Source organism: Microtus ochrogaster, chromosome 6 (genome assembly GCF_000317375.1).
Source record: "Microtus ochrogaster isolate Prairie Vole_2 chromosome 6, MicOch1.0, whole genome shotgun sequence".
In the NCBI taxonomy this organism is placed as follows: Eukaryota; Metazoa; Chordata; class Mammalia; order Rodentia; family Cricetidae; genus Microtus; species Microtus ochrogaster.
The window spans coordinates 11,082,035-11,109,034 of NC_022013.1; the positions used below are offsets into that span (position 1 = coordinate 11,082,035).

At 36.9% G+C, this 27,000-nt stretch overlaps 1 protein-coding gene across 2 annotated transcripts in view; it reads left to right on the top strand.

Annotated features, from left to right (window-relative positions):
• The window catches only part of Ptpn4 (protein tyrosine phosphatase, non-receptor type 4), a 184,202-nt gene that overhangs the window by 131,101 nt on the left and 26,101 nt on the right, over positions 1-27,000 (top strand). For both annotated transcript variants that reach the window (XM_005348266.3, XM_026779657.1), the window contains 10 exons: positions 3,644-3,803; positions 5,330-5,413; positions 5,496-5,552; positions 9,912-10,068; positions 13,221-13,387; positions 14,689-14,779; positions 14,965-15,026; positions 20,812-20,958; positions 22,706-22,834; positions 23,377-23,525. In XM_005348266.3, the coding sequence (XP_005348323.1) occupies positions 3,644-3,803; positions 5,330-5,413; positions 5,496-5,552; positions 9,912-10,068; positions 13,221-13,387; positions 14,689-14,779; positions 14,965-15,026; positions 20,812-20,958; positions 22,706-22,834; positions 23,377-23,525 (1,203 nt within the window). The remainder of the gene's footprint in view (positions 1-3,643; positions 3,804-5,329; positions 5,414-5,495; positions 5,553-9,911; positions 10,069-13,220; positions 13,388-14,688; positions 14,780-14,964; positions 15,027-20,811; positions 20,959-22,705; positions 22,835-23,376; positions 23,526-27,000) is intronic.

Below are 27,000 nucleotides of genomic sequence, written 5' to 3' on the forward strand. Positions count from 1 at the left end.
GAAGCTTTTATTGAGAGGAAAGGTAAATAAATACTCTGATGTAGTAATTAGTAGATCTACCAGAATTTAGAACATTTCTGGGTTACCAAAGAAAAATGGGGAAGAATGGTGGAGGGGTGTCTCTGGGACAGGGGTTGGGGAGTTAGGATGGAGATGAGCAAGTATGGATATGTATGAATGTATAAACTTGTCATAATCTGTAAAGGACATTCTTTTTAAAAATTTTTAGAATGTCTGATCTCTGAATTCTTTTACACAGGTACCTAGGTGGGCATTATTGTGCACTTACTTAACTTAGTTATATTTATGCCAGATTACAAAAATTTCATGCCTGTTTTCTTAGCAGAAACTTCTCTGGGTAGTCATTAAGTCACACTGTCCAGTTTTAATCCCCCACCTACCCACCCACACACAACTGCCAGGTTTCTAGCAGCCAGCTTCTAAAGAGGTTCATGCTGCTACTGCCAAGGGAGATAATATATCCAAGGTTGTTACTGCCGTGGCCTTTCAGTTATCTTGAGGCAAATTGTTCCATAGCAATTGAGCCTCACTTCCGTAAAAGAAATGTTTGTTGCTGTCATTGTTATAAGTTTATTATTCGTCAGTTGTAGCTCTGTACAACTTTGTACTCAGACTCTGACTGACAAGTCTCTGTTTGGAACATGGCTAATCTCATGGCATGGAAGACTCTTTAAGAAGAAGAGTCATCATGAATCATGAAGTATTTCTTAAAGCTTCCTTTCGGAGATGACACAATCCATATTTTCACCACCAAAGCAAGTCATGGACAAGCCTGAGGTCATCTCTGCAGGAGGGTAAAGGGCAGTTTTTAAAATGATAACATCATTTAGGCATCTATTCTCAGTCCTATAAAGTGAGTAATGCATGGTCAGTTCTATCCTTGAGTATATCAAGGACCATTTTCAGTGCTAGAGAGTTGATTCACTAAAGAGCACTTGCTATTTTTGCGCAGGACCCAGATTTGGTTCCCAGTACTCTCATGACAGCTCATAACTGTTTGTAACTCAGGTGCCAAGGAGTCCAGTGCCCTCTTCTGGCACTAGGAGTGCATTTGATATACATACATATATGTAGATAAAATATTCACACACATAATAAATTTAAGAAAGGATCAATTTTAGTTAGATATAGTAGCATGCACCTTTAATCTCAGCACTCAAGAGATAGAAGCTACATACGATACATCTTTAGTAATCCTGGGAATCAGCATTATCATATACTAATGATAACTTCTTTCCTATGTTCACTGCGGGTATTCACAGCAGCTAAATTATGGCAACAGCCAGCATGCCCATCAGAAGAATGGATGAATAAAATGTACAATATAGATACAATGAAGTATTAATTATTCAGCCATAGGAAAAAATGAAATGTTTGTTGGGATTTAAATAGAACTAGAAATCATCATGTTAAAGAAGCCAGACCCATAAAGAGAAATAAGTTTTCTGTCATAGAGTCTGAATTTAAACAGGGACTGTTGAAAAAATACCAAAGGCCAGGAAGATAGTGGAGAACAAATGTGATAAAAATATATAATATACATTGTATATATAAAGTATCATAATAAAGCTTTTGGTCTATTAAAATTTTTACAATTAATATATGCTTATTTTTAAGAGGAAAAAAGATTCCTATTTCTATTCTCTTTTTCCAACCTCACTTTCATGGATGCCATCTTTAATAGGATAGAAGTTGAACCATTGCTTCTTCCTTTTGGCCCTTGTGAAAAATCACAAGTAATATTCTATAGACTGTTTATTCTTAAAAGTTATAGTTTCTGACAGGTGGTGGTGGCACACGCCTTTAATCGCAGTACTTGGAAGATGGAGGCAAATGGATCTCTGTGAGTTTCAAGGCCGGCCTTGCCTACAGAGTGGACAGGCTCCAAGGCTACTGAAAAACCCTGTCTCGAAAAATCAAAAAAAGAAAAAGATTTATAATTTCTACCTGAAATATCTCCTGAATATCTAGCCATCAGTTCCTACTGCCACAAATGAAAGAGTTATATATTGTTTTCTCACCTGACAAGATTCCATGAATTTTTGTCTCTTCTATGACGACCTTAAATACTCCGATCTCTGTCACATCGTTGCATTTATTAACCTCATGAGCCATGGTAAAGGAGGACAATCATTTAAGATCATTAGACTATACCTACCAGGAGGTTTTTTCTATTCAACACCCAATTATCAGGGTTTTTTTTTTCTTATATTTCGAGGCTATAAGTCCATCTCTTCTCCTTCAAACCCTTCCCCCTTAAGCCCCCTTTTCTGTCTTTCAAATTCGTGACCTCTTTCTCTAATTGTTACATACATGATAGTGTTCATTCATATAATAAATTATATATATAGTTTTATATATACTTATCTATGCATATATATAGTTATATGTAACATAAAACCTACACTGTCTGTTATTGGTCTGTTTTCAGGACTGACTGACTGGTATCGGATAAATAATTGGTGTGTTCGTTCCTGGAAGAGTATTTCTCCTAGTCTCAGCATTCCTTAGTTATCTATAGTTCTTTGTGTAGAGTTCAGGCCTTGTGACTTTTCCCCGGCCCCTTTGGATGATCTGTTGTCATTGTCCTTGCTTAGTTCTTGTATAGGCAGCCATGTTGGTTTCACTTTTTGGGTGTGGCTTCTGATATTACCATGAAATACAGTCTCACAGAACCCCCTAATCCTCTGGCCCTTCCCACCCCTTTTTCTGCAATGTTCTCAGAACCTTAGATACAGAAGTTTTGTAGATGTACCCATTGCAGCTGGACTCCATGACTTTACATTTTGATTGGTTAGTTTTTCTCTAATGGTTTCCATCTGTTGCAAAGAGTTCCTTGATGAGGGGTGAGAACTATACCTATTTGTGTATTTAAGGACAAATATTTAGAGTGTAGTTTGTGGTTATGCTAGTTTAGTAAAGCAGTGGCTATAAGTTCTTGTCCAAGATCTGTGAGCCTACTAGCCCTGGGAAACTGGCTAGCTTTTCAGTACCAAGCACGATATCTCTCTTGTTGAGTAGATCTTAAGTCCAATTAGAAAGCTGTTGGTTACTACTAAGGTTTGTATGCCACTGTATACCCTTAGGGTTGTTGTACCTTGCTAATGACTATGGTTCATAGGTGCTATCGTGGAGCCTTTTTGTACCATGAACGCTAGCCCTCAGTGAGGAGGCATGCTAGTCAGTTCCAGCTCAGGGAGCCTCTGGGCCATGTGTCTGAAGTACATGGTGTCCGCGGCAATAAGAACTTACTTTCCGCAATTCTATTTTAACTTCTCATTGCCAACAGTGCTCTCTGGCTACCCATGCCTCCATTAAAAAAAAAAATTAAAAATTAAGAAAAAAATGTTTGGAAAGGTATGAATATTATTACAGCAAATCAATATATTATCTTCATAGGAATGAATACCTTTAATTTTGTGTTTATTGGTTTGATTAAAAACAGATTTACTAATTTAAAAATAATTTTTTTAATTAAAAGATAGCATTTCCATGTAAATATATTCAAAACCTCTCTACACTAGACATGGTTGGTATCTGGATTGCTTGATCTAATTTAGAATAAAATATTTCCATCAGATGATTACTAAAACTACTCATTTCTGGCCCTTTTCTTCTCTAGATCACAAGAAACTCCTGAAGATGGGCAGCCTCCAGCCTTACCACCCAAACAATCTAAGAAAAACAGTTGGAACCAAATTCATTTTTCTCACTCTCAGCAAGATCTACTCAACCATACTAATGAAACCTTTGATGTGCCCTGTTCTCCTGAAAAGTCCACTGTAGGTAGCCTCACTTTGTTTTGAACTTTTAAAATCTTGAATGCAGTTTATTTTGAGCCATACCGTGTTTTAGTTGTAAATGATAATACTTTGTCTTTTTTTTTTTTTGATTCTTTGATCCTGTTTTATACAATTATGGTGTTATCTTTTTCTCCATTTGAAAAGTGCCCATTGCTTTGAGTTACTGCCTTAACAACTTAGTGGTAATTTCAGTGTGCAGCAGTGTATGTGCACTGTATATTTTAAAAAACAATTTATAAAGTTGGGTGTTGGTAGTACATGCATTTAATCCCAGCACTGGGAGGCAGAGGCTGGTGAATTTTTGTGAGTTCAAGGCCAGCCTGGTCTACAAGAGCTAGTTCCATGACAGGCTCAGAAAACTACAGAGAAACCCTGTCTCAAAAAAAAAAAAAAAAAAAAAAACAAAATTAAAAAAAGAAATTTATAACTTTTGCTTGTCTAGAATATGCTTTTGTACGACGAAATATATAAATTTTATAAATATAAAATGACGAGCTGTTAGAATCCTAATGGTTTATTAATTTTATTACTTTCTCAAGAAGATTTAAATAAGCCATAAGTGATGTTACCAGTTTAAGAATATCATATGTATATATGTTTCAGGAAATTTAAAGAGATATTAGGAAGCTAAATAAGATACAAACTTGCGTTTTGATGATAGTGTGTATGCAATGACAATTAACACATGGTAGTTGTTATTTTATAACTTGCAATCTAGTTTGTTTTTCTCAAAAGTATTTAGAACAACTGAAAGATAGCTTAGTGGTTGAAGGATGGCTACACAGACACTCAGCATGTATAGACACTTGGATCTTTGGTGGCTTATTGATCAGCCAGCCAAGCCCCACATTGTAAGTCCCTGGTACTAGTGAGAGATGGTTTCAAAAATTAAGAGGGATAGCATCTGAGGTCTGCTACCCAAGATTGCCCTCCAGCCTCCACCATTAGGCTCACACACCTATGCACATACTTGCAAATACATGTGCACCTATACAAACAACCATGCACACACACATATATGAATAGAGAATCATCAAGAAATGTATGTAGTTATCTAAATAAAGGCTCTAGAAACTGAGCCTTCAGTCCACCAAGTCCTAAGAATAAGGAAGATGAAGGGGCACTGAGAATATGCAAGCAGAAAGGTAGAAAGAAAAGTAGGCAATAGGATGTAATAAAATTAAGACATAACACTGGATTTAGCAATGGGAAAATATTTGTTGCCCTTAATTTAGTTATGGAATAATGAAGATGAAAACCTGTATTACATAGATTTAAAGAATGGGAGATGGCTGATTCTTCCAATTTGCCGGCATTTCTTGCTAGTAAAATGGAAGGAAGAATAAGAGAATGTATTTTCAATTTATTAAGCAAAGAAACTTATTTTCTTCAACTAACATTTTTTCTTAGAATTATAATTATTTACATACTATAGATAATACAAACAGATATAATATATACTTTATTTGTAATCTGAAAATTCTTTTATTTTTGTCTTTTTCAAGCCTAATGGTGGCATTCCACATGATAATCTTGTTCTAATCAAAATGAAACCTGATGAAAATGGAAGGTTTGGATTCAATGTAAAGGTAACCTGGAATTTGTCCATATTTAGTTTTATATTAAGATGTTCTTAGTTTGGTAGTATTTAACTTTTTTTGTGTTTTCCAGGGAGGATTTGATCAGAAGATGCCTGTAATTGTGTCCCGAGTAGCACCAGGAACACCTGTAAGTTATCCAAAATTTTATGTAAATACTGCTTTTAAGAATAGTATATACAAGTCGGGCGGTGGTGGCGCACGCCTTTAATCCCAGCACTCGGGAGGCAGAGGCAGGTGGATCTCTGTGAGTTCGAGACCAGCCTGGTCTACAGAGCTAGTTCCAGGACAGGCTCCAAAGCCACAGAGAAACCCTGTCTCGAAAAACCAAAAAAAAAAAAAAAAAAAAAAAAAAAAAAAAAAAAAAAAAAAAAAGAATAGTATATACAGCCCGGCAGTGGTGGCGCATGCCTTTAATCCCAACACTCGGGAGGCAGAGGCCAGCCTGGTCTACAAGAGCTAGTTCCAGGACAGGAACCAAAAAAGCTACAGAGAAACCCTGTCTCGAAAAAAAAAAAAAAAGAATAGTATATACTTTGGGGCCAGGGGTGATGGCACATACTTTAATCCTAGCACTCAGGAGGCTGAGGCAGGTGAATCTCTGTGAGTTTGAAACCACGAGACCAGCTTGGTCCATAGAGGGAGTTCCCAGCACAGCCATGGCAACAAAGAGAAAGAAACCTTGTCTCGAATAACAACCACCAAAAAAGAATATATACTTTGGGGCCAGGTATGATGAGCACTCAGGAGGCAGAAGCAGGCAGATCTCTACTGAGTTCAAGCCTAGTGCAGAGTTCCAGACTAACCAGAGCTACAAACAAAAAAACAAATGTACTTTCTAAAATGTTTTTATGTGTATGAGTAATATGTTTGAATGTATGTTTGTGCACCTTTTGTGCATGTGGTGCCCTCAGAGATCAGAATGCAGTGTAGCATCCCCATGGAACTGGAGTTATGGCCAGTTGTGAGCTACAATATGAGTCTTAGGAATGGGTCCTCTACAAGAACAGCAAGTGCTCTTACCTGCTAAGCCGTCTTTCCATCCCCATTGGTACTTTAAAAAAAATTAGCTTTAGCATGTGTGAGTGTTTTCCGTGTCTGTATGTATCTATATCACATGCATGCCTGCTGCCTGTGGAGACCAAAAGAGGACATTGGATCTCTTAGAACTGGAGGAAGATCAGCAAGTGCTTTCATCCCCAGAATATGTACTTAAAAAAAAAAAATCATTGGGATGGATTGGCTGTTAAGAACACTGGCTGCTCTTCCAGAAGACCCAGGCTAAAGTCCCTGAACCCACATGGTAGCTCACAGCTGCCTGTAACTCCAGTTCAACGTGATCCAGTGTTCTCCACAGCAATCAGACATTCTTGTGGGGCACAGGCATACATGCGACTAAAACACCCATACACATTAAATAAAAATAAATCATTTATTTGCTTAAATAATAAGGAAGAAAGTTAATTATTACTTTTCGGGTGCCAAATGTTAAATCTAAAGACCATATTGTAAGTTGCAGGGAAGATAGATTTTTCTTGACTCTATGTCTTAGAAAGAAGCTATCACTGAGTGATGCTACAGAGCTAAAGGGTTCTGTCCAAACAGCCTCCGAGTTTATTGCATTTTTGTTGTTGCTGTTTGCTTTTTTATGTTGCTGTTTGCTTTTTCTTTTCATTTACCATAGTACATTATTTGCCTACTTTTTGTTTTAAAGTTATTTTAAGTGGATCATTTTTAAGTCCTAATATGTACATTCTAAAAAGCATTGAATCTGAAACAGTAAGTCCCCTATTACTCAGCATTAAGCTTCCACAGTCATGAATTTTCTGTTCATCATTGAATAATTCTTATTGGTGTGTTATCTGGAAACATGCTAAAATATTAGCAGTGTTTCTCCTGGAAAATGGAATCACTGGTATTTTTCACTTTTTTTTTGTCTTCCTATTTACTTATCTGAATCATGACCCCAAATGTGCTTTGCTCTTATGAGGTGTATGTATTGCTGGTGACTTACTCCCTTCTGCTGTGCAGAAAGAACTGTGCTTTAGAAATTTTGGTTGAATTTAGAACATTTTGAAGCAATAGAACTTTATAATTTTTAAATTATTTCATTAATTTAGATACCACCACAGTCTTCCAATGTTGTGAACTTTAAAAAAAGTTTAAAGGAAACAGTTTCAAGTTGTTTTTTGTTTGTTTGTTTTGTTTTGTCAGGGCTTCTCTTTGTAACCCTGGTTGTCCTGGAACTCATTCTGTAGACCAGGCTGACCTTGAGCTCAGAAATCTGTCAGCCTCTACCACCAAGTGGTGGGATTAAAGGCATGTGCCACCACCACCCAACCTAGTTTCAAGTATTGTAATATCAGTTTTGTTTTTTTTTTACTTTTCAGAGCTCTGTAGAAACTAAGAATGCAAATGGTGTGTGTGTGTGTGTGTTGAAATAAATAAATCTAAAAGAAGTTAAAAATAAAAGAAATGTGGATTTCAGAGTCTTAGAGATGCTTAATTGTCAGAACAGTTGTAGTTACCAATAGAATAATTTTATTTTTAAAATAAAATTTTAAAATGTACCTCAGAAATGAATAATTCACATTAATTGTTTTCTTCCTGTATAGAAACCTTTTTTTTTTTTCTTTTCCATTTTCTGAGACAGGGCTTCTCTGTAGCTTTGGTGCCTGCCTGTCCTGGAACTAGCTCTTGTAGTCCAGGCTGGCCTCGGCCTCCCGAGTGTTGGGATTAAAGAAGTGCACCACCACCGCCTGATGGAAATTTTATAATCAATGTCTGTTCCTCTTACAAAATTTATCTAATATGCAAGTGTCCCTTTTCAGATCAGAAAAAAATGCAAATAAAAATAACAAAGGTGTGTTAAATATGAGAACATCCCATCAGTGATAAATGGGTATAATAAAAGACTCATAGAAGACTTATGTCCTCTAATCCATAGACCACTTCCTCTTTTCTGCCAAAATACTACCCACACAGTAATGTGATAGGACAGCTTCTTCTGCTGAAGTAGCATTTCTCCCAGTACTATAGCAACCATTCTGCTTCATTTTGGGTATCCTAAACATACTTTTATAACAGCACATAATCAAACTGGTACATAGATGCATTTCCATACATAAAGGACCATATAAATATACATTTATTTCATTGAACAAATAACCACCAAAAGAAAACCTCACAAACAATAAAGGCTGACATTTTAATATTTGAGATTTTAAAACGTTTGATTGAGTTAGCCTCATTTTTATCTTCGCAATGCTAGAACATAAATCAAGGTAAGTATCTTCTTGTTGCATTTTTCTGAGTGCTGGCCTCTAAGATCAGACACCTCACAAGCAGTGGATAAGTTTAACCTTTGTAGTAGTGTTCTTTCCAGTAGTCACACTATCTTAATGAGTGTTATGACTTTGTCTGTAGGAAATTGAGTAGATTGGTCCATTTCTCCTTCCCTTTGTCACAGCATTTCTTCCACTGCCTGGCCAGCCATCTTTATGCTTGGTCTCATGTTTTTATAGAACATGTTATTCATATTTCTTTTTCTTTTTTATCTTTTTAATCATTTTTTTATTTTATGTGCATTGGTAATTTGCCCTTACATAAGTCTGTGTGAGGGTGTTAGATCCTGAAGTTACAGATTTAAGCTGCCATGTAGTGCTGGGAATTGAACCCAGTCCTCTAGAAAAGCAGTCACTGTTCTTGAACACTTAGCTATCTATCTCCCCTACCCCAGTGCTTGGTTTTCAGATGATTTTTGGACCGAAGCACTAACAGCAAATGTATACTTTATGCAATAATTCTCAGTGTGTCCTGAAACCTAAAATTTGAAGGATATCATTCAGGAATTACTGTTATTTAAGCTATGGGAACTAAAGCTGAATATATTTAAATAGTACAAAATTAAGGCTGCTTGTATATATGCACTTTGATATCTTTTCCGAATCTTTATGAACATGATATGCCATGAAGAATGAATTTGTTTAGTGAACCTGTGAAACAAAATAGAATATTTCTGCTTTTCAAATAGATGAAAGTGTGTGTGTGTGTGTGTGCGCGTGCGCGCGCACTAGACATTGTCATCTTTCTCAGTCACTTTCTACTTTGTTATGTTAGTTTTTGAGATGGTGTCTCTCTGGACCTGAAGCTCCCTGATTGGCTATGTTGACTAACCAGCAAGGTTCAGGGATTCTGTTCTGCCTTCCCATATTGGGATTGCAGGTTCAGGTTCACACTATAGCAATTGATGTTCATGTGCTTTCTGGGGATTGGAAGTCAAGCCCTTATGGTTACTTAGCAAATACTTTATTGACTTAGCCATCTTCCTGGCCTTGCATGGATGCTTTTCTATATGTAGTTTTGGTTTTCCTGTGGATGCTTTTCTATATATAGTTTTGGTTCTCCTTGTATTGTCTATAAAAAGTAAATTTCTATATTTTCAGGATACCATAAACATATCTGAACACTTATCCACATTATATTATAGGCTGACCTCTGTGTCCCTCGATTGAATGAAGGGGACCAAGTGGTACTGATTAATGGTCGGGACATTGCAGAACATACCCATGATCAAGTAGTCTTGTTTATTAAAGCCAGCTGTGAGAGACATTCTGGGGAACTCGTGCTTCTAGTTCGACCTAATGGTAAGTACTCTATTTAGCACTGAGTAGTTGTTATAATTTGTTATGGTTTATTACTGGACTTGAGAGTAAGTAGTGTTGTAATAGGAGCAGCGGAGCTGTGTCCCGCCACCCAGCCACCTGCACGGCTAGCTTTAAACCCAAAATAATTACACGGAAACTGTATTCTTTTAAACACTGCCTGGCCCATAAATTTCAGTTTCTTATTGGCTAGCTCTTACATATCCATCTAACCCATTTCTAATAATCTGTGTAGCCCACGAGCTGGCTTACCAGGAATGATCCTAACCTGCGTCTGCCTGGAGTGGGAGAATCATGGCGACCCCTTGACTCAGCTTCTTTTTCCCAGCATTCTGTTCTGTTTACTCCGCCTACCTAATTTTATGTCCTTTTAAAGGGCCAAGGCAGTCTCTTTATTTAACCAATGAAATTAACACAAAACAGAAGACTCTCCCCCATCAAAGTAGACTTTTTTAAACACATCAACCTAGTTCTTACTCAAATGACAGTGACATCTGTCATTTTTGGAAACAAAAATCCCAAATCTTGGTTCTCTTATCTCCCATTCATCTCTATTGATACAGTGGTTTTCCTACTGTTTCTCAAAAGCCCCAGCCTGTTACACTTTAGGGCCTGTGTACTTGTTATTTCCTCTGCTCAGCAAATAATTCTTGGTATTTATTTTACTGTACATACCTAAAGTGGCTCTCCTCTTCAACTACTTCAGTAGAAGTGTTATGTAGTCAGTGAGTGAGTGTTTAATGAATAAGTAAATCTCACCAGGTGGTGGTAACACACGTGTTTAATCCTAGCACACAGGAGGCAGAGGCAGGTAAATTTCTTGTGTGTTCAAGGTTTCAGGACAGCCAGGGCTATATAGAGAAACCCTGTCTTTCCTGTCTTGGGACGAGGGATGGGAGGTGGAGGAGAGGAAATTTCTGTTCTACTTCTAGAAAACTTCAGTAACAAGCCTTAGTTAACTACAACAACAAAACCAATTTTAACTATATTTTCATTAGGTGATGCCCTTTTGACTAATCATGTCAAATCTTCATCTGGATATACTAGCATTGTCTGCATTTATATTCATTGTAGCACTAGCACAATAGCCAAGTTATGCAGGAAGCTGTGTCCACCAGCAGAGACTTAATCAGCACTAGCCATATGTCCTTATGCACAGACTTGTATTTTAAAAGGTGTGCATGTAGAAAAGCGTCTTCATTCCAGCAGGGATACAGGAGGAGAGTGGTGATGTGATTGAAACTCATCGTATTCATGTGTGAGAATGTCACAGTGAGATAATTTTAAAGAAAAGAAAACTTCCCTTTTTATCTCTGGATAAAGCAGGCATCTTCTTTTGTCTTCTGTATTTTGTGTTCTTCTCCATGGCATTCACAGACTATTCATTTTGGTTCTGAGGAACTTGTTTAAGCTTCATACTATGTTTCCAAGCTCAATTTCTGAACAACAACAACAATAACAACAACAACAGTCTCTCAGTTTTGCCCTTTTGTTCTCAATAACTCCTGTAGCACTCAATGACAACGCTTAGTAGCTATTGAGTTTTCTTTCCATCGAGGGTGTTATGTATGTTCTCGCTTAATTCTCAGAGCCACCAAACATGATAGATCAATTACTCTCAGAGTTGAAAATATTTTTAAACATTTTATTACCTACTTACAAGTTCATGATGGGCACAGAGCCAGAATATAAACAAAAGTCTCTGTGATGACAAATGCCTTATTACAATTTGGATTGTTTCTTTTATACTTCACATTCCAAGAGGAACGCAGCTAAAGCCTTGTAAAGGAGTCTAGACTGAGACCTCTGCTCATTTTCAGTGTGAATTTATCATCTTTTTTTCCTCCCAAGTATGTTACATGATGTTTCCTAATTGAACAAGATGGCTAAGAAGCAGTCATGTGCAGAGAATATTTATATACAGGTGAACCCTTTATGAGTATGTTAATAGATCCCATTTTAAAGAATGGAGTTAAAGATCTGGAGATGGCTCAACAGTTATGAGCATTTGCTGCTTTTACAAAGGACCAGCATTTAGTTTCCAGAATCCACATGGTGGCTCACAATGGCCTTTAACTCCAGTTCCAGGGGATCTGATGCCTTCTTCTGGCATCCATAGGCACCAGACATACACTCAGTAAACATATACACATTCAAGCAAAACATCCATACATGTTAAAAAATAATAATAATAAACAATTTTCTTTAAAATGGAGCTGACAGGGAGAAGTGAGGATAAGCTGTAGGCCTGGCATTTACAGGCTCAACATCTGGGATTTGAACCTTTCTTATACTAATAGAGCATGAAGTATATTTAGTGACTAATTCAAGAAGAAAGGGTCAAGCCAGGTGGTCACTAATCCCAGCACTCTGGAGGCAGAGTTCCAGGACAGGTTCCAAAGCTACAGAGAAACCTTTTCTCAGAAAAAGCGAGAGAGAGAGAGAGAGAGAGAGAGAGAGAGAGAGAGAGAGAGAGAGAGAGAGAGGAGAGAACAGAAACAAAAAAAAATGAAGAAAGGGTCAAGCAGGCTTGTTTAGCTTTGCATTCATTTTACATGCAGCTTATATGATAAAAGCCAACATATCCATACATATAATGGTGTACAGGCTTTTGTCTGTGCTATTGACTCATGTCCTAGAAATTAAGGACAGGTCTATCAGATCTTCAACTCAATACTGCCTTATTTTCTTCATTTTTGTAAAGGTGGGTTTGTGTGTGTTTGTGTGTGTGTGTGTGTGGTGTGCACTACATGGGCACAGGATCCCAAGAATGTTAAAAAAAGAATATCTGTTTCTCAGAATTTACTGATAGGAGGTTATAAGCTGCCATGTGGATACTGGAAACTAGACCCAGATCCTCTACAAGATCATCAAGTGCTCTTGACCACTGAGCCACCTCTCTAATTCTGCCTCATTTTCTTAATGAGTCTTCAAATTTTAAGCATATGGCTAAAGAATCCTTTTCTCCAAAGGAATATGTAAAGCCTTTCAAACCCACCACCATTCTTGATTCTTATACAATGGCATCAGTTAAATCTAGTGAAATTATTAATATCTGAATCTGTAGAAAGTATCTGATAATTTCTTACTGAATTCTCCTAAGATTCTTATGTATGTTTTTTGTTTTATTTTAGCTGTATATGATGTAGTGGAAGAAAAATTAGAAAGTGAGCCAGACTTCCAGTATATTCCTGAGAAAGCCCCACTAGATAGTGTCCATCAAGATGACCATTCCCTGCGGGAGTCAATGATACAGCTAGCCGAGGGGCTTATTACTGGAACAGTACTGGCACAGTTTGATGTAAGTGAAATCGTTATATTAAAACAGTATTTGCTAGTTAGTTTGAGAGTGGTAAGAACCTAGCCTTCTGTGCATTATGACTTATAAGGTAAAATAATAGTCTTAGAACTGGTTGACATCAAGAGTTCTAAAATTTAGTTTTTAAATTTATTCCCATAGTACTTGTTATGACTATATAAATAAGTGTCATTTTGAAAAAAAGGATAAGAGCCAAGCAGAGTAGCTTATACCTATAATCTCATCACTTGCAAAACTGAGGCAGGAATATGTTCATAAGTTTAAGGTTACTCCAGAATAGTGAGTTCCAAGCCACCCTAAGCTGTAGAGTGAGGCCCCTCTCAAAATTTAAAAAAGTAGTAAAGATACCTTAAATGGTTTTCCCTGTAGTTACTACCTCTTTTTATGACAGGTAGATGAGAATAGTATATTGTAGACTTCAAGTTGAGCAGAGCCGAATGTGACGGCACACCCCTTTGCTGGTCTCACTTCCATGGCAGTGCGATTCTCTGTAAGCTTGAGACCATCCCAGGCTACATAAAACAAAGACCTCCATCTCAAAAAATAAGATAAAGATAAACAAAATGTCCAAGTTAAAGAAAATAACTTCAGTATTTCAAGTTCGTATTTTGTCATAATTAGTATTTCCTTAGTTTTGTCTCTACAGTTTTAAAATCCCTCAGATCATTATCACCAAAGAACAAGAATGTTCTTCATTGCTAATTTTTATTTTGATTAGTGAGTATATAATGAATTTTGAAAGTCTATATTTAAACCAGACATGTTCAGCCCATGGATCATATACATGTAGGATAGTTATTTTCCAAATCCAGTTCGACACATTTGTAGATGACTTAATTTGTTTATCTTTATTCAAACTGAGGATTTTCCCATGTGTTTAAACAGAAAAGGCCTTCAGTATTTGTTGTTTGTTGTATATAAAAGCTTGTAATAAAACATACAAGATATGCATCTTTTTTTTAAAAAAAAAGCATCTCAGTTTTTATGTTGTTAGTACTTCTAAACTAAAATAAAGCAAGGTGTTCTCTGTAGGCTTTCTATTCAAATATTAGGTTCTTTAATAAACAAAATAGTTTTCAGATTTTTCAGAATATTACAGATACATAATACATGTCAAAAGCTACAGAAATGACACAGTGCTGGGTCAGCACTCTGCCCTTCTGGAGAGTATCATAGTATGGGGGGTATGGGGTTGATGTTTCCTGTTAGAATAGAAACTAGTCTGCAACACAAAGCAGAATCATTTGTGATTTATTGGGCTGTTTGCTTGTTTGTTTTTAAAGCAATTGTATCGGAAAAAACCCGGAATGACAATGTGTTGTGCCAAATTACCTCAGAACATTTCCAAAAATAGATACAGAGATATTTCGCCTTGTAAGTATCTATTAAATCTTGCCACCATAAGCTTAATCTTTTAAATAAAACTTTATTAGAGATTTTTGTGACCAGAGTATGGATCAGTGGTTGAACATTGTGCTTAGCATGTGCCAGGCTTTAGTGATTTAATCTGAAATATCAAAACAAAAAAGAAATCCGTTGTTTCTTTTAAAATTTTTTAGATGATGCTACACGGGTCCTTTTAAAAGGTAATGAAGACTACATCAATGCAAACTATATAAATGTAAGTTTTTTTGTTATTCTTTTGTTATTTGAAATAATTGAAACTATTGAAAATTTTAAGGTTAATTCCTTTTTATTGAGGGTCTAACTTTAATTGAATATTATTTTATCAAGTTAATGTTTTAAAGAATAACCAAGCGACTGTTGGTGGTTGCACATGCTTTTAATTCCGCCACTCAGGAGACAGAGAGAGGCAGATCTCTATGAGTTCAATGTCAGCCTGGTCTACAGAGTGAGTTCCCAGACAACCATTGCTACATAGAGAGAAAAAAAAGAAGAAGAAGAAAATTAAGTCAGGCCAGGCAGTCGTAGCACACGCTTTGGGAGGCAGAGGCAGGCAGATCTCTATGAGTTCTAGGATAGCCTGGTTTACAAAGCTACAGAGAAACCCTGTCTCGAAAAAAAAAAAAAAAGGTGGTGGCACATGCCTTTAATCCCAGCACTCAGGAGGCAGAGGCAGGCTGATTTTTGTGAGTTCGAGGCCAGCCTGGTCTACAAGAGCTAGTTCCAGGACAGGCTCCAAAACCACAGAGAAACCCTGTCTCGAAAGACAAAGACAAGAAAGAAAGAGAGAGAGAGAGAGAGACAGAGACAGAGACAGAGACAGAGAGAGACAGAGAGAAGAGGAGAGGAGAGGAGGGAGGGAGGGAGGGAGGGAGGGAGGGAGGAAGGAAGGAAGGAAGGAAGGAAGGAAGGAAGGAAGGAAGGAAGGAAGGAAGGAAGGAAGGAAAATTAAGCCAGTTTTGGTGGCACAAACCTATAATCCCAGCATTCAGGAGACAGGCCTAGAGAATTTCTGAGTTCAGGGCCAGCCAGGGCCTCATGGTGTGTCCTTGTCCACCCCACTCCAAAAGATTTAATAATTTGGTGCTAGTATATTAATATGTAATTAGAAGAGTACAATAGAGTAATTCACTCCAGAAATAGCCTAAGTTATTATTACTAGAATACTAGAATAGGCTCAGGTTATGGTAGTGGCAGCCTTTTAAATCACTAGAGATAAGCATAACCTATCTAGTGAATTATTTGTGTCATGTGTTCAAAATGTATCATTGTGAGGAGGATTATTTCCCCACAAGTAATGAAGGAAAAGATCACTTTTTCCTTAATTTTATAATATAGAAATTTTTAAATGTATAGGATTAGAGCAAAATGTGAAATAAAGGGACTGGAGAGATGGTGAGCAGTGAAAAGTATTGGCTACTTCTACAGAGGATTAGCATCCAGTTCCTAGCACCCACCCACACTGGGCCACTCACAACCATTTGTAACTCTAGCACCAAGAAATCTGGAGCCCTCTTCTAACCTCCACAGGCACGCACATGGGCTCTCTTTCTCTTTCTCTCTCTGTCTCCATCCGTGTCTGTCTGTCTGCTTCTCTCACACACAAATAAAAATGCATTTTTTTTTAACTGTAAAATCAGCTTTCACATATACATCACTTAGCTTTGGCCATTGTGGACTCATGGGCAATGTTATTTCCCTGTGTTCCCACATCCAAATTGTTATATAGGATAATTGTATACCACTTTCTCAATCTACAAGTACTTTCACCTATTCAACTTTGATGCTGACATCTGTGAAAAATACATCAGTGTATAAATTTGAAAAATGGAATCATGAAAGAAATATGTGAGAATTATTAAATATTTCAGGTAGGAGAAGGATTTTGTTAAGCTGGATGGATGGCTGCCTAAGCTACAAATAAATAGATCGTTGGTGAATGTCTCTCCGTTTGGGAGACTGAGGATCCCTTGTTCAAGATTTCAGAATTAACCTGGGCAGCACAGCAAGACCTCATCTTAAAAGGGCAACCAAAGAGTCACATTTTGTCATATTTTATCTGCTAATCAATGTGTAACTTCACTCAAAACTTTAAAATAAAGATAATAATGGAAAATCTTTATATTTTGGTACACTTAAGGGTACTAAGATCAAATGACAGTCTGAATTTTTCAAATGCTGTAAAGTCTTACATGTAGGCTGGAACTATTAGAACACACTTAAAACCAACACTTGAGAGTCTAGGGTAGAAGACTGCCAAGTTCATGACTACTGGGACTACAAAGGAAGACACTCTGTCTCAGTTGAAACAAAATGGATGTAAGGCAGAAAATGAAATGTAAGCAACACTGAACATCGTAAACTACATGGCTATTTTCAAATGTCTATAAAAGAGACAATAGCAGAAGGAGGGAGAACATGAGCAAAGAAGTTGGGACCACGAGGGGTGCACCCACCCACTGAGACAGTGGAGCATGGCGAACAATGAGGGCTGATGAGAAGCCAGGGACAATGGCAAGGGGGTTTGATCCTACTTAATGTGCTGGCTTTGTGGGAGCCTAGCCAGTTTGGATGTTCACCTTCCTAGATATGGACGGAGGGGGGAGGACCTAGGACTTACCACAGGGCAGGGAACCCTGACTGCTCTTTGGACTGGAGAGGGAGGGGGAGAGGAGTTTGGGGGAGGGGGAGAAGGGTGGGAGGAGGGGGAGAAGGGTGGGAGGAGGGGGAGGGAAATGGGAGGCTGGGAGGAGGCGGAAACTTGGTTTTTTTTTTTTCCTTTTCTCAATAAAAAAAAGAGACAATAGTATGAAGCGGTTATCTAGCTTTAAAGTCTGCCAACAAGTGGCCATATTATTTCAGTGATACCCTGTAGATTATTTTTAAGTCAAAATATATCACTTTATATGTATGTACAGTTAATTCTCACTATTTCAGGTAGCCTTAGATCCCTTTGCACAAAGTTTCTACAAATGACAAACTAGGGAATAGTGAGTCATCATTTCTAGAGTAAATAGAGAATTAACGATTTATAAGTGTATAGTCATACTTTCATCAGCTAATCAATACATAACTTCATTTAAAGATTTATTTAGTAGTAACATTGTTGATTTGTTAACTTTGAATACATAGCCAACAGCATTGAAGTATAATTCATACTTGAAGAAAGCTAATCTATATCATATTCTTGCACCTCAGAACACTAGACAGCACTTATCACTGTGATTGTAAATGATGCAGTTACCCACAATAAACACAAATGTGAAGTACATGGCACTGCACAGTACTGGCGGCTGCTTGTGGGCAGTATAAGAGGGGAACAAAACAGTTTTATTTGGTATCAGCTGGACACATGCTTCTCCAGTGACTCATACTGTTTTTTGGCCCTAGTATGCCTACAAATGGCCAACAAATCTCTCCTGTTTTGAAGTTACATAGGAACTTTACATTATGGAGCCAGAGAGTCGGTAGAACAGTTAAACTTGTTGTCCAGTCTTGAAGACACATAACAAGATGGATATCCTGTAACCCTGCTTCTGAGATGCCAGATTTAGAGGATCGTTGGGGCTTACTGGCTTTCATCAAAATTCGAGACTCAAGTTTCAGTTGAAAGGAGAGACCCTTCCACAATGGAACAGGAAGAGAATGATACAAGATGACACACAGTCCCTCCTTCTGGCCTTAGGTCATTACTTGTGAGATTTTCTTTTTGAAAGGAAAAGCAAAACTGGAACTGGAAAGACGGCTTTTTGGTTAAGAGCACCAACTGCTCCTCCAGAGGATTTGGGTTCAATTCCGAGTATCCACAAAGAGGCTCACAACTGTCTGCAACAGTTCCAGGGAATCAGACACCCTCACACAGATAAACAGACAGACATGCATGCAGGGAAAACACCAATGCACATTAAAATAAATAAATAGATAGATAGATAGATAGATAGATAGATAGATAGATAGATAGATAGATAGATAGATAGATAGATAGATAAAATAACCAGCCTGGTGGTGGTGGCACACGCCTTTAATCCCAGCACTTGGGTGACAGAGGCAGGCGGATCTCTGTGAGCTTGAGGCAAGCCCGGTCTATAACAGCTAGTTCCAGGCTACAAAGCTACACAGAGAAACCCTGTCTGGAAAAACAAAAACAAACAAACAAACAAACAAAAACCAAGAAAGACCCTCGTAACTATTAATACTTAGAAAAATAATGACAACACAGTTAAATGAAAGTATAGTCAACTTTAAAACAAAGTACAAGTTTAAACTACATAGAAGTACTATTATTTACCTATTAAAGTGAAAGACCACAAATTTGATGATAATATATGCAAGTCCATTTCTTTATCTGAAGCCTTAGGGTCAAATATGTTTGGGGATTCAAAATTTTTAGATTTTGTTTTTTCAAAGTATATTTAGTCTATATACCAATGCTGTAGGAAGTAATGTCCCTAGCAGGTTATGGGATAAGGTCCCGTTAATTGTTTTATTAATAGTATATAAGTATTCTGAGTCCGACTAATAAAGTATAAATACTTTTAGGTCAGTCCAAAGTCAAATTTTGCTGTCAAATGATTTTAAATGAAGTCATGTTTAAAATGCCTTCAAAGCCTAGGCAGTTTGTATGCTCACCTTACTAGACCTGGATGGAGGTGGGTGGTCCTTGGACTTCCCACAGGGCAGGGAACCCTGATAGCTCTAAGGGCTGACAAGGGAGGGGAACTTGATTGGGGGAGGGGGAGGGAAATGGGAGGCGGTGATGGGGAAGAGACAGAAATCTTTAATAAATAAATAAACGGAAAAAAATAAAAATAAATAAATAAATAAAAATGCCTTCAAGTCGAGGACAAGTCTTAAAACACCAGAAGCAGTTTTGCATTTCATACTATTGGTATTTTCAGAACTATAGATAAGGGATTATAGATATATTAGCAATTATCATTGAAAATACAATCCTGTGTGTTGTTGGCTGAAGTGTAGGTGGGTAAAACTTCTCTAGAGGAAGTATCGTATTTTCAGAATTTAAAGTATGCATATGTACACTTTGATCCAACTTTCTCATTTCTTCCTGTTGCTCTTATTTTCATTTTTGCTAAAAATTTCAAGTTTATAGAAGTTTTCAGTTTAACCTTGCTATTGCTAACAAACATATTAACAGTGCCATAAAGCAAATTACAGTTTTTTTCTGAAGGGATATTAAAAAGAAAGAAATTTAGGTATTAATTTTGGCATTATCTTTCAGACAATAGGATCATATATTGTGTGCTATCATTTTAAAAATAGTTTTACAGAAAAATTGGAAAATAGTTGGGTACAGACTGTCTATGTGAAAGAGATACTAGAAACTAGATAACTGAAATTTGGTTTGAGAGGGAGATATCAAGGATACATCATTTGGTATTCTCTGCATTGCTATGGGTAGATATCACCTTGTTAAAATCAACCTCAAATGTAGTTTAATTGTATTCCCCAATATTTTTCTTATTTCATTCTATACACAAGTTTAAACATCATCCTAATAGCTCTTCATGTTCTTTTATGAGATATTTCATGAGAATTTTTTACTCAGGAAATTTACTAATAAACTATAGATACTTTTAAAATATTTTCTAGCATATTCTCTGCCTCTAAAACAAGTTTCTCTGTAAAGCTGTCCTTAAGTCACAGTCATGCCAGATATGGTCATATATATTCTTAGAATGTTTGGGAGGCTGGACTACATAGTGAGACCTTGTCTCCAAGAAATAAAGAAAAAGAAAAAAAATGTGGTGTTTTGGAAAATATTTGTTTTTAAGTTCCTCTCTCCACAATTGAATGATAAATATGTTTGACTGGAAATTTGCCAGGAAATTTCCTTTACAGATGAAATTATTAATGAAGATTATTGTACTAATTAGTTTATTGAGATTAGTTGTGTTTAGTTTAATATTAATGGATGATTTTAATCTTCCCAGTCATAGTAAAAAGTCAAAATGCAAAAAAATGTAATGTCTTTTTCTTTTTAGATGGAAATTCCTTCTTCAAGTATTATAAATCAGTACATTGCTTGTCAAGGGCCATTACCACACACTTGCAAAGATTTTTGGCAAATGACTTGGGAACAAGGCTCCTCCATGGTTGTAATGTTGACCACACAAGTTGAACGTGGCAGAGTAAGCTGTAGTTGAATATTGCCCATTACTTGGGCTCTTTTCAAATTACATTGTATTTATGTACTCAGAATATTCTTTTTGTAGCCTGTAATCTTTTCTTGTGGTTTCATGATTTGATATTATAACTAAATACTTCAACCCATACTTGTGTTAAAAAATGTTATCATTCTTATCTTTCTTTAAAATCATGTATATCTAAGAGGCCTGTGTATGGAATATGTAAAGATTTCTTACAAGCTAAATGTTAAATGGCAAGATGATTTAAAAATTTGGCATATGGTCTAAATAGACAATTACCTATGATGGTACACCGCCCGTTAAGCACATAAGAAGATATTAGATTTCCAAAAGTAAATGTAAATCAAAATCACAGTGAGACACTACTATGTATACAGTAGCCTGAGTAGAATAAAAGGTAAGCAGAGTGTTGATCATAGAGTGGAGAAAGTGCAGCACTGCACTGGAAAAGTGTGGCAGTTCTCAAAAGTTAAACATAGTATTTCTGTAGGGCATCAGTTTCAGTACTGTATATACTCAAGGAATTGAAGAGATGTCCATGCCTTCACAGAATTAGCCATGAAATGGAAATTCACATATACCAATTAAAACGTAATATGTTTAAATTACTGAAGAATATTTGATAATAATCATAACTGAAGTACTGATACTAGAATTTGAATGAGCCTGGAGAACATTGTACTAAGTGAAATGTTCTTACAACAAAAATTATTGTATGATTCTACTTTTATGAAACATCCAGGATTGGCTATTCCATAAGTATAGAAAATAGATTAGTAGATGCCTAAGTTGAAAAAGAGAATGGAATGGAATAGAATGCACAGCAAATACTAATGAATAGAGGGTTTTAGGGTATGGTGAAAATGTCCTGAGAGTATTTAGGGTGGTGGTTGTACAGTTCTATGAGCTATACTAGCAGCAATTGCACTTTAAATGAGCCAGCTATATGATAATAAGACTAGGAGTAAATAGTACATATCACACATGTACATACACACCTGCGGTAAAACTAATTAGGATATAGGCAAACACATTGCTTACTATTACAAAGGGTTGTAATGTGCATAATTATTGGGCGAGATAGCTAAGTCTGTAAAGTGCCTGCCATGCAAGCATGGGAACCTGAACTCAGGTCCCCAGCACCCATGTAAGAGGTATGGTAGCATGTATCTATAGCCCTAAAACTGGAGGGCCAGGACAGGTGGATCCCCGAGCTCATTGTCCAGCTAGCTTGCCTAGCCAAATTGGATGACCTCCAAGTACAATGACGGACCCTATCTCAAGAAAAGTTAGTGATGGCCGGGCGGTGGTGGCGCACACCTTTAATCCCAGCACTCGGGAGGCAGAGGCAGGCGGATCTCTGTGAGTTCGAGACCAGCCTGGTCTACAGAGCTAGTTCCAGGACAGGCTCCAAAGCCACAGAGAAACCCTGTCTCGAAAAACCACAAAAAAAAAAAAAAATAAAAAACAGTTAGTGATGGAAGACACCCAATATTGGCACACACATGTGTTACATGCACACTCATATATGTGCATATACACATTTATACAATACATACATACACACATAAAAACATTAGTTGGAAGATTTAAGCGAAGGGTATATGAGAAATTAATTATTTTCTGCAAAATTGAAAGTTCTTAAAAATTAAAGTACTTGAAAGTCAGAGAATTTAAATTCCTACACCTAAGTGTATAATTTTGTGTAATTGATCCTGTTGGTAATCAGGTTAAATGTCACCAGTATTGGCCAGAACCCCCAGGAAGTTCATTCTATGGATGCTATCAAGTCACCTGCCACTCTGAAGAAGGAAACTCTGCCTATATCTTCAGGAAGATGACACTATTCAACCAAGAGGTAAGGTGTCAAGAGTGTCTGTAAAGACTTTGAAAGCTAAAATTATTTTTACTGTGAGTTAGTGTGAAATAAAAATTACTCGACTATTGATTAGAAAGATGGTTTAGTAAGTAAGAAAACTTGCTGCACAGTCTTCAGCACCAGAGTTCAGATTCCAGCACTGATATAACAAGCCAGTCACAACTGCAAGTCCTATAAACCCAACTCTGAATATCAGAGACAGAATGATCCCTGGGGCTTTCTGGGTCCACCATAACTACAGGCAATGGCTGGGTTCAGAGAGAGACCCTGTTCTAAAGGAAAGACTCTTCATACATTCACATAGAAAATCAAAAAAGTATAAGCAGCCCTTAAAAGGTCGCAACTATTTTTGTGAAATCCTTTCCTTCTGTTGAAATACTGGATTTTAGTGCATTTTTACAGTATGGCAAGAAGAAAAGGGAAGGTGTTTATGTTCTCCTTCTAAAAGTAAAATGACATGAATATTTACACTTTACAGGTAATTCCTATGTCAAAATGTGTAACTTTTCATTTTCATTTAGAAAAATGAGAGTCGTCAACTCACTCAGATTCAGTACACAGCCTGGCCTGACCATGGAGTACCTGATGATTCCAGTGACTTTCTGGATTTTGTTTGTCATGTACGAAACAAGAGGGCTGGAAAAGAAGAGCCAATTGTTGTTCATTGCAGGTATTTTATTTCCTGCCCTTAATAAATGAATAATTGGCTGCTAGGGGAATACATACTGTATTTTGGCCTTTTATTGTGATTAATACTGTGATATTTAGAGTGAAAGCTGTTCTCTAAGGGTGGAAGACAAAGGAAATATTCTAATATAACAGTGTCATAAACTATGGAAAGGGAAAAATAGCTATTTTTCTAGTTCTTTTCCTATTTTAATATCTCTGAAATTAGAATGTGTCTTTCAACTGGTAACTTAGATCTGATGTAATACTACCTTTATCTTCATGTGTTTGTGTTGATATAACAAGATATTCAGAACGGTGTAATTTATAACAGCAGGAATGTAATTTTCAGTTTTAGAGTGCAAAACTAAGTGTGACCAGCAGAGGCCACTAGAACACAGACATGGGAATTTAATAAAGTGAAGATAGCCCTGTGGGCCTCTGAAGTTTAGCCAGTAAGGAAAGCTGAATCAGATCCAAATTGTTCCTTTGTTTGTTTCTTTCTTGTTTTTGTTGTTGTTGATTTGTTTCTGTTTTGTTGTTATTGTTGTTGTTGTTTTTGCCCTTGTGTTTCCTCTGGATTTTTTACCCTACTATACTTTTGTTGGTATTTTAACTTCATCTTACTGATGTTTTTTTATTGCTTTAATATTTTTGAAATGAGGTCTAATATAACCTATACTGGTCTTATACTGTTTTTGTAATTTGAACAACCCTGAACTCCTGATCCTTGGTCCTCCACCTTCCCAATTCTACGGTTACATGTGTGTACTGCCATTCCTGTCTTAAAAAAATAAAATTTTTATGTCTTTATCTTTTCAATTGCCTTTTTATGTTTATCTGTTTTTCATTTTTCAGCAAGCTTTCTTTTTATTGTTTTAATCTCCTGTTTTTTCTCTTCCCTTATATAACTTGTCTTTACTCTTCTTTTTCCTTTTATTTAACATTGTTTTTTTTTTTGCATCTGTTTTCTCTCCTTTACTGACTTCTTCCTTTACTTTATTCATTACTATTTCCATGTTTTCTCTAAACGATTGTCAACTTCACAGTTTACTTTCCATTACTTTTGCCACTTTCTCTTCTTTGGTCATTGATGGTATATTATGGGCTTTGATCTATTTATTTGTTTTTGTTTTTCAAGACAAGGTTTCTCTGTGTATCTCTTGCTGTCCTGGAACTTGCTGTGTAGACCAGATTGGCCTTGAACTCAGAAATCTGCCTGCCTCTGTCTTTTAAGTACTGAAATAACGGTGTGATCTACTACTGCCCGGCTGGGCTTCGGCCAGTTTTAACTGCATGTCACATTCAGTGTGGTGTTACTGTTGATGAGCCAATTTGTCTTCATCTCCCTTCATGGTATTGCAGGAAGGTTTAGCCTGCAAGTGTCGGGTGCTCACTAAGCAGATCCCCAAAGAAAACCTGAATGTAAATCCACTCCAACAGAAGCACAAATTAGGACACAGACATAACCCTCGGTTACTAAATTCAAAGATACTAAGACAGATAAAATGTTGGGTGAATTCAAACATTTTCCTGTAAAAATTATCAATAACTTCAAGGAAGATACAAACAAACAGATGAGTGAACTAACATTGGGACTTGGAATTAATCAAAGAAATTGGGGCTAATAAAAACAAATAGAAATGTTAAAAATGAAAATCTCAGTAGAGCAAATTTTTTAATAAAATATAGAATGTAAAAAGCAGCACCAATAGGCTAGAGCAAACACAACAACAATAAAAGAACATCAGGATTGTGGACCAGTCTGAAGAGTGCTATCCACACTTGAAGGCTTGAAAGCAAACAAACAGAGGCACAACCAGAGCTTTCAAAACTTGTAGGCCACAATCAAGAGACAGAACCTCAGAATCTGGGGTAGAAGGAGTCAACATGAAAGCTAATGGCCAGAAAATCCAGTCAATGAAATTAGAGCAGTTTTCCAAATCTAGGGAAGAAATAAACATCTAAGCCCAAGAATTATTTAGAACCCAAAATTACATGACCAGGGGAAAACCTCTCCATGATACAATGTACTCAAAATGCCAAAAATAAGCCGGGCTGTGGTGGCGCATGCCTTTAATCCCAGCACTCGGGAGGCAGAGGCAGGCGGGTCTCTGTGAGTTCGAGACCAGCCTGGTCTACAAGAGCTAGTTTCAGGACAGGCTCCAAAGCCACAGAGAAACCCTGTCTCGAAAAACAAAAAAACAAAACAAAACAAAAAAAAAAGCTGTAAGAGAGCCAGAGCCAGGCCTAGTGGAAGATACCTTGATACAAAGGCAGGAGGATCCTTGTGAGTTTAAGGCTATAGTGAGTCCCTTTCTGAAAAAAATGTAGGTAAAAAAATAGCAACTCAGTTATAAAGCCATTGGCATAGGGACTTGAGAGATGGCTCAGCAGTTAAGAACACTGGCTGCTCTTGTGGAAGGCCTGGGTTTGATTCCCAGCACCCACAGAGTGGCTCATAATTATCTATAAACCTAGTTCCAAAGGATTTGATTCTTTCTTCTGACTTCTTGTGCCAGGAATGTATCTGATGTGCATACATAAATACATATGTGTATATATACCTCAAAATAAATAAATAATTCTGATAAACAAGGTTGAGATAGTAAATTGTTTGGCAAGGGGGCGAGCACATCAGAAATTGCAGTGCCAGAAAAGCGTGGAATAGTATATTTCAAGCCCTGACCAATAAATATATAACCAATAAATCTGTTGTATCTAACAAAGCTACTACCTCTTATGTGAACAGGAATAAGGACATTTCAACACTAAAACAGTTCCTGATCACCAAGTCTGCATTGCAAAAATATTTAAAGGGATCCTAAAAAAAAAAAGAGAGTAGAAAAGATAGATTCAATCAAGAGAGCACAGGAGAGATTAAATTTCATGAGCGGACTAAATGAACAAAGGTACACATAGAAAGACAGTGCAATTGCTAATGCAGATAGTGAGAGTAAAAAGAACAGACTATTAGTCTAACCAACCACAACAACAACCTGTAAGATTATAGGAAGGAAGGAGGAGGGAATGAAAAGGAAAAACAGAAGAACCGTGCCTCTAACATAATAAAGACGAACTTCAACAAACCTGTAGCCAACTTTATTCTAAATGCAGGAAACACTGAACACATTTCTTCTATAGTCAGGAACAATACAATTTGCATATTTAATATAGTGCAATATAATATACTTTATTCAGTATAATCTCAAATCTTAGCTAGAATAATGAGATAAGAGAATGAGATGATAAAAGTCATAACGGAAAAAGTTAAATTAGCTCTAGTTTCTAGGCTTGTAGTCCGAATTTGAAAGATCTTAAAGAGCTGATCTATTGGGAGCTCACCAAGGCCAGCTGGACTGTGACGGAAAAAGCATGGGATATAACTGGTCTCTCTGAACATGGCAAACAATGAGGACTGATGAGAAGCTAAGGACAATGGCACGGGGTTTTGATCCTACGTAATGTGCTGGCTTTGC